This window comes from Kryptolebias marmoratus, linkage group LG17 (genome assembly GCF_001649575.2).
Source record: "Kryptolebias marmoratus isolate JLee-2015 linkage group LG17, ASM164957v2, whole genome shotgun sequence".
Taxonomy (NCBI): Eukaryota; Metazoa; Chordata; class Actinopteri; order Cyprinodontiformes; family Rivulidae; genus Kryptolebias; species Kryptolebias marmoratus.
The window spans coordinates 27277392-27285224 of record NC_051446.1 but is presented as its reverse complement, the minus strand read 5'-3'; the positions used below and the strand labels follow the sequence as shown (position 1 = coordinate 27285224).

The 7833-nt window shown below is 42.7% G+C and overlaps 1 protein-coding gene and 1 long non-coding RNA gene across 2 annotated transcripts in view; one reads left to right on the top strand and one right to left on the bottom strand.

Moving 5' to 3' along the window:
- LOC108251669 lies at positions 1-557 on the bottom strand. Its single transcript, XR_001809369.3, has 3 exons — positions 449-557; positions 224-367; positions 1-131 (listed from the first exon to the last, which is right to left on the bottom strand). It is a non-coding gene; the product is annotated as an uncharacterized LOC108251669 (long non-coding RNA).
- Positions 558-4460: 3903 nt separating this feature from the next.
- The window catches only part of slc16a12b (solute carrier family 16 member 12b), an 8439-nt gene continuing 5066 nt past the window's right edge, over positions 4461-7833 (top strand). Inside the window, exons 1-3 of the mRNA XM_037981060.1 lie at positions 4461-4733; positions 7445-7548; positions 7619-7762. Of these exons, the coding sequence (XP_037836988.1) occupies positions 4621-4733; positions 7445-7548; positions 7619-7762 (361 nt within the window). The 5' untranslated portion in view covers positions 4461-4620. The remainder of the gene's footprint in view (positions 4734-7444; positions 7549-7618; positions 7763-7833) is intronic.

Below are 7833 nucleotides of genomic sequence, written 5' to 3'. Positions count from 1 at the left end.
AGCTGTTACAATCTCAAATGAAACATGACATGTTTATGTGTAACTATTATTTGTATTAAAGTTTAAAAACTGTGGAAAGTTCAGAAACTCACAGTCCATTGTCCTCCGTGTGAGTCCATGTCACAGAACACCTGCAGAACCACAAACAGAAAGAACCGAAGTGAACCTCGGGGAATAAAGAGGAACGTTGGATAAACCGAGCAGAAACAAGGTGTGAGTTTACCTGGACACCTGACACTCCTCCCATGGGGTAGATGGTGTAGACGCCACTGGGTCGGTTATTGTCCTGCTTAAAGATGTCGCTGCAGTCCAGAGGCAAACAGCTGGTCAGCAGAGGAACCAGGAGGAGGAGGAGAACCGACAGCAGCTGCAGCAGCATCACAGATCAGTTACAGAACATTCACAGGATCCTTCATGAAAACCAGAGAGGAGCTGGAAATCAGCTCACCTTCATGGTCTGACTTCAGCTGAAGTTGTTCAGATGTCAGCCGAAGTGATCTGAGGAGTCTGGTGTCTCGCAGCTGCCTTTAGAACCAAGGATTAATAAATGACGGAGCAGCTGCTGCTTCACACCGATAAGGCTTTGGACCACGCAGGTGGAAACATGTGGCCTTCAGACAAGTTTGAAATATTTCTGCTTATTAACCAGATTAAATCTAATGTGATGAAATGAAGTTTGTCTGCAGAAAACAGGATAGAAACCTTTTAAAACAACAACAGGTCTAGATACTTACCTGAATACTAAAGTTGATCCCCTGTTACCATCGTCAGAGAACACCAGAGACAAAAACCAAACTACTCTAACCCAAGCTGCAAAGTTCAAGAAATACCTGAAACAGAGGCTTCATAATGGCCGCACACAATCGACCTCGAGCCCCAACCATGTTGCCCCCATCCTCTGGGACATGTGGGATAGGGGAAAAGGTTCTGACAGGCCAGACACTGTCACCAAAAACCAAACCAAACTGCCTTCTTCTCAGTATGTCCATCCCATCAGAAAGTAACACCTCTGTTAAACGTATTGAAAACTGGAAAAATGTAAAGACCTGGAAATAGAAATTGAGTGTGTGAGGGGCCTAAAGAGTAATAATCGGAGTACTGGGACTTATCGAGAAGGAGATGGACGAGGTCTTCAGCCAAATCCCTCTAAGGTGACAGAGCTACAAAAAATCCCACTCTAGGAGACGGCACGTAGTAAAGATACTTTCCATCAAATAATCCTTACCTCCATCTAGGCCTCATTAAGACTTAGACTCATGGTTGTAATGTTGTCAAATATGAAAACATCTGAAAAAGAAAGGACAACAACAACAACAATAATGATAATGATAGGACTGCATGGGAGCAAACAGGAAGACTGGAAACAGAACAGGAGGAACGTTATGAACACTGGGAACATCAGGAAAATAAGTTGATAAATTTAGTAACCTAAAACATTTCTGTTTTATATATTTTAGGGTTTATTTCTGCTTCAGCCTTTAAATTCCTGCAGATGGACACAAACCGACAGAAATGTCCTGAAATCTCCTCACATCCTGTCAGGATCAAACCAAACACAGAAAACCTTCATCTGTAAACCTCTTTATTCTTTAATCCAGCATGATTTCTGACAAACTCTCTGAACTTGTTTTGCTGCTTGTCTCGCAGGTTAGCTGAGACACGTTTGGATAACGATGAGACAATCGGCCAATCAGAACTCTGGGAAGTTGGACAGATGGAGGACCGAGCAGCTGAGCCGGAGATATTACAGGACTGGTAAACATTTATTCGTTAATCTTTAATGCAGAAACTGTGACTTTGTCCAGATCACCTGACTGAGGAGGTTTTTGTTCCCTTTGGCTGGATCCAGCCCGTTGGCCCGCCCGGTCCTGCAGACCCACAGGAGGAGCTTCCACCTGTCCGATGCTGGGTGTGGTGGTACAGAGGTGGTTTGAATCCAGGACACCTTCACCTGCTGGGATGTGCTCCTGTGTCTCCTGGATCAGCCACACTTCAGATGGTTCTACTACTTCAATTCATCCATTCATCCATTTTATTTACCCGCTTCTCTGGTCCTGTCTGGTCCAGTCTGATTCAGTTCAACTCATTTCCCTAGTCATTTCAGGTCTCTGTACCAAAACCTTCACATACATTATAAGTCAGCTAATAAAAGTTTTCTGTCTCAGGAATCTTCACTTCGTCACAGTCTCCCATTCTGAGCAGCACATTGGTGACATTTTAACAGGAAGAAACCTCCAGTAGAACCAGAACCAGAACCAGGATGACTATAACATTTCCTTTCATAGCTATGCTGATGCCATCCATCTGCAGACGTCTCTGCCCCGCTGCAGCTTGTGTAACTGTCTACAGGATGTCAAAGTCTGGTTAACTCAGAATGAAAACAAGACTGAACTCGTTGGATTTGGAAACCGTCCTCCTGTGAGTGAGGTAACTGATGCCGCTGCTCCTCTTGCTCCTCTTGCTCCTCATTGTTCCTCATCATTCATGCCTTCATCACCTCTAGATTGGATGATGGCACTTCTCTATATTTGGTCTTGAACAATCATCTGTCCTTGTCCTGAGTCCAGAACGCTGCTGCACGTCTTCTAACAGAAGGCTGACCCCATCACCCCAGTTTTAGCAGCTTTACACCGGCTGCAAGTTCATTTTATAATGTTTTAAGATATTTTATTCACTGGTAAAGTTTAAACGGTTTAGCACCCAGTTATTTAACTGAATTTCTAGACTTCCCCACCCCAGACAGAGGTCTGAGGTCCTGCAGCTGACAGGTAATTTAAAGCTCAGAGGGGATCGGGCTTTTGCAAACTGTAGAACATCCTGCCCTCTGATATTCATCCTGCAGAGTCTATGCAGTCTTTTACAGTCCAGTCAGCTGTGGATCAGTGGTTAGAGCAGTCGTACCCCAACGGGAGAGCTGGAGGTTTGATTCCTGGTAGCAGTCACCTGTCGAAGTGTCCCTGGGCAGGACCCTGAACCCCTCACTGCCTCTGATGTGCCTCATCAGTGTATGAAGCTAAAGCACTGATTAGACGGATTTATTTCGGTTAGTGTGGAGGGATAACTGAGAACAGGCTGATGTTGTAAAGTGCTTTGAGTTAGCTAAATATGTACAGTCCATTAACCATTTAAATTCTGACTTCTTAGCCTGGCTTTTAATTCAGGTTCAGTTGGAGTTCCATCAGATCAGTTAGGTTGTGCTGTTTCCTTGTTTTTAATTCCGTTTTAGCCTATGTTTGTTTGTAATTGTTGGGTTTTATGTTTGATTATTTTATTGTTTTTTTACCACTTTGGTCAACTTAAATGTGATGTCTAAATAAAGTTATATGAAATAAATTAGGCAATAATAAAGTGTAAAAAACATAAGAAAAAATTTTAGATTTTTTTTTCTTTTTGTTGAAAACTTTGACATGAAGGCGGTGGGTGATATGCATTCCTTCCGGGAACAGTTGAGTTTTGTTGTAAAAAGATAAAATGCTTCTGGTGGAAATGGTGAGGCTCATTCAGGACCTCATCTCTCTTTGAAACAAAAACAGTTTTCATATTTTTATTGTTCTCATTCTGAGTTTGTTAAATTATCATCTTTGTGTAAAAGTTCTGTAATTTTACCAACAGTGTAGTTCCTGTAGTCCTCCAACAGGGGTCACCATAGTCTTCCTCTCTGAAACAAAACATTTATTTATATTTTTATTGTTTTGTTCAAATGATTAAAAACTAAAACTGTTTTTGCAGTTTTTAAAAAGATGGTCCTGGTCCTGGTCCTGGTCCTGGTCCTGGTCCTGGTCCTGGTCTGCTATGGTATATCTCAGGACAAACAAGATCAGAAGCTCAGATTAGGTTTTACTTAGGTTTAGGTTTTTTCAGGTCCTGTTTGGCCTGACTTAAACCGCTTTGGTTCTGGTCCTGGCTCCGGTCCAGCTGTGCTGACCCACTTTCCATCCCGCAGTAAATACTTCTCAGGTCATAAAAAAACTCACACAGGCTGGGGGTCAAAACACACTGACCTGTTAAACCCGTTCCTTTCTGTCACCTGAGACTACAAGACTCAGTCCTGCAGAGAGACCCGGTCCTGCAGAGAGACCCGGTCCTGCAGAGAGAACCAGTCCTGCTGAGAGACCCGGTCCTGCAGAGAGACCCGGTCCTGCTGAGAGACCCGGTCCTGCAGTGAACCAGCAGCTGCATGTTATTCAGTCTGTGTTTAGTAGGAACCAACATTAGATTAAAGACGAGGAAAAACTGAGGATCTCCTGGGGGTCCAGGGGGGCCCTGGTTAGTCCCACCTGACCCAGTCTGGTTAATGTTTGAGGGTCAGCTGGAAACTTATTGACTCGTCATCAGAGACAGAATCAGACCAGCGGGACTCGACTGGCTATCTGATCAGTTCTACACAAAGGTAACGTTTTCCTTTCAAAAATCAGCTCCACCCCAGCTCCACCTTGGCTCCACCTGCCAGATCACATCGCCTCCTTCAGACACTTCAGATGCACAACAGATCCGCTGCTCAGAACACCTTTAACTGCTTTTGTTCTGGGCCACAACAGATCCAGGACCACCACCTCACAGGTCCAGACTTGCACTAGAACCAGGACTACCAACCACCTCAGGGACTCCGCCGAGGGACTCATGGCTGCGAAGAAGCAGCAGACAGTCGGGGTGTTGCCTCCAGATGGAGGGTGGGGGTGGGTGATCGTTGGCTGCTGTTTCATGGTGACGGTCTGCACACGTGCAGTGACCAGGTAACTGAGACACACACACACACACACACTACATATATAATATATACACACACATACTGGTATTTCTATGAATGTGAGGACTGGTGCACAAACGCTGCAGGTTTGGGACCCTCACCCAGAACCTCAAACAGTTCTGCTTCAGGCTCCTGATGAAGAGTTTATTCTTACTGTCTGGGCCAGAATCAACTGTCTGGATCAGAACCAGCAGTTTTATTCTTGAACCAGCAGTCTGAATAAGAGCTCAGCGTTTTCTGTGACGTAACAGAGGTGTGCATCATACCTGTTGGAGCTCTGAGCTCTCAGTCAGTCTGCAGGTGTAGGTGTAGGTGCAGGGAGTAAACAGGCTCAACAGGTTGGAACAGATTCGTTCAGGACATACAGTAACAAACTCAGTGTTCTTAGAACATTTTAATGGTTGTCTCAAGGGGACTTGTTGCCTGTAAACTGTCCCCACAAAGACAAACAGACACACACAAACACACTGGATGGTAAACAACATGTTTACAAACATTATACTATGGGTAAACAGACAGGAATAATAAACATTCCCTGTGTAAGACCTGACTTATAATTAAAAAGTTATTATAGACTATTAAAAATGGGAGAACCATTTGTTTTTTCTCTCTTGGTCACATTTTATTTTTATACAATATTTATATTTATTCTTTGAGTTTGTAGTTGTTTGTAGTTTTCTGTATCTGTGTGATAGTATAAATTAGTATAAAGTATTAGTATGACATTGCTTAAAACAGAACAGAATAAAACTTTTCTATAAAACAATGAGACAATTACACAGAATTCGTCTGTTCAGCAGTCATTGAAGAGTCATCAACATCCATAAAGAACATTAATAAAATCAGTACCACCAATAAACTGAAGAAGACTTCCATGAACAGAAGAAATAAGAAGTATAAATAAAACTATATATCTCACTAACAGTTACGAGGGCTTCAGGAGATTAAAATCAGACTGTAAAACTGAAAGACGGGAACAAACTGTCAGCACATTTTATGTGTTTTCTGGGTGGAGTAATCCTGGTTTGACTGAGAAACTTTCAGTCCTGTCGGTTCAGGAACGGGTTTGATTCGTTTCACAAAAGTAGGGTTGACAAATCCAGGAAAAGAGAAGAAAGACGGGCTTAACCAAGCCTTCTCAGAGCGTCAAGGATCAGTCCGTTTCACAAACACCAAGCCAGGCTGAAGAGGAGCAGCTAAAGCCAGGTTTAAGTAATCCTGCTAACTACCCACACACTGCTTTCTTTAAAAAACGAGCTTGATGACAGATCGACTGATGCTGATGTGTTTCAGCTCATTTCAAATGAGCAACAGATGGATGCATTTAAACTAAACTGAGTTTCTTAAAGAAGTTAAATCTTTTCCTTTGTTCATCCTGACCCACAGCAGTGACAGTCTTGCTGTAATCTGAGGGTAATCACATAAATACTCATATAACTGAGGATGTGGAGTTTACGCTGCATTGACACAGGTTTTCTTTCTGTTTGCTGTTTTTATGCACAAAATAAAATTGTGCACAAACAGCTGGAAGGAAACTATAATTTGTTCTATTTTTATTTATTTATGAACATCCAACGCTGGAACATTATTTGGTTGGAAAACCAAAGAAACGGCTGATTATTGATTATAAATCCGTTAGTTTTTCTGATTGTGGTGTGAATGTAGTCACAGATGCCTGTCATGCAATTTTTGCTTTAAACTCGTTGACCTCTCAGTGAAACATTAAGTTAATCTCCAATGACTGACTGACACCTGAACACATCAGCCAAACTGTGTTCAGGAGCCTTTCATGCCCTAAAATCCCCAAATCCTCCTATTTTTAACTGTATTTACACAGATCAGAATACAACCTTTAAAACTAAAACTACAAATTATAAAACAGAAAACATTTTGGTTTATAAACACTAAAGAGCAAACATCACTGGGTTAGTTTCCTACTGACTTTAGTTTACTTGTTTCACATGAAAACAGACAGCAGGGGGCGCTGCTGAACAGATGGGTGACAGGAAACAGGTCAGGGGTAATTTTAGGTTTAAGTTACAAAAAAAGACAGAAATTAAAAAGACTTGGTAACGATATTATCGCTCAATAAACACATACCATACTTGTCTTTATCCACTATTACTATTACCGTGGTAACAGCTGCTGAATAATACTGTGGTGTTTCATTAGAAATAGTTTCTGTTCCTGAATTCAGCTTTATTCAACAAAAGGCAACAAATAGTTTCACTTATCAGCTAAAACATTCTGCTATTCAATGATGGACAGACGACCTGTTCAGGTGTAGCTGTGCTCTTCACCCAATGACTGCTGAAGATACTGGGCTCCATCCCCCTGTGATTCTGAACGGGAACAGGTAAAGAAAATGGATGAAGACTCTGGAGTAAAAAGTATGAACACTTTCCTGATCATTTCCTTTAGCTTCAACACCTCTGGCTTTTCTTTGAGTTTGTCACCAAAACCAAACCATCTTCTTCATCAGTTGGGTTCAGAGTTTCTGCTCCAGCAGGCGGACAGGATGAAGTCTGGTCATGGACTGTCTTGTTCTGGTTCCATCAGAAAGGTTTTGTTGATCTGAGATCTGGACTGTTTTCTGTCTCTGGGTTGATCTGTGTTTCTACAACATGAAACTGTTTGGTTGTGTTGCAGAGGTTAGTATTGGTAGCGGCTATTGTTGACTTAACTGTATGTCTGCAGGTGCATCTCCATCTTTTTTGTGGAGTTTCAGGCCCACTTTGAGGCAGACTACTCATCCACGGCCTGGATCCACAGTCTGCTGGACTGCACCACCATGCTCTGTGGTCAGTACTAATCCAACATTACCCACGGGTCAGTTGTGAAAAGCAGCTGAAAGTGTGTCTCTGTGTGCAGCTCCTGTAGGTAGTCTGGTGGGGAACCGCTGGTCCTGCAGGGTGGCGGTGATGTCAGGTGGAGTTCTGTCCTTCTGTGGTTTCCTGCTCAGCTTCTTCTCCACCAGTCTGGAGCTGCTTTACTTCAGCATTGGAGTCGTGACAGGTCAGACCTCAGACAAGAGGTTACACAGTTCAAGATGTTTTTTGACCAACAGAGCTTCTTTCAGTCCACAG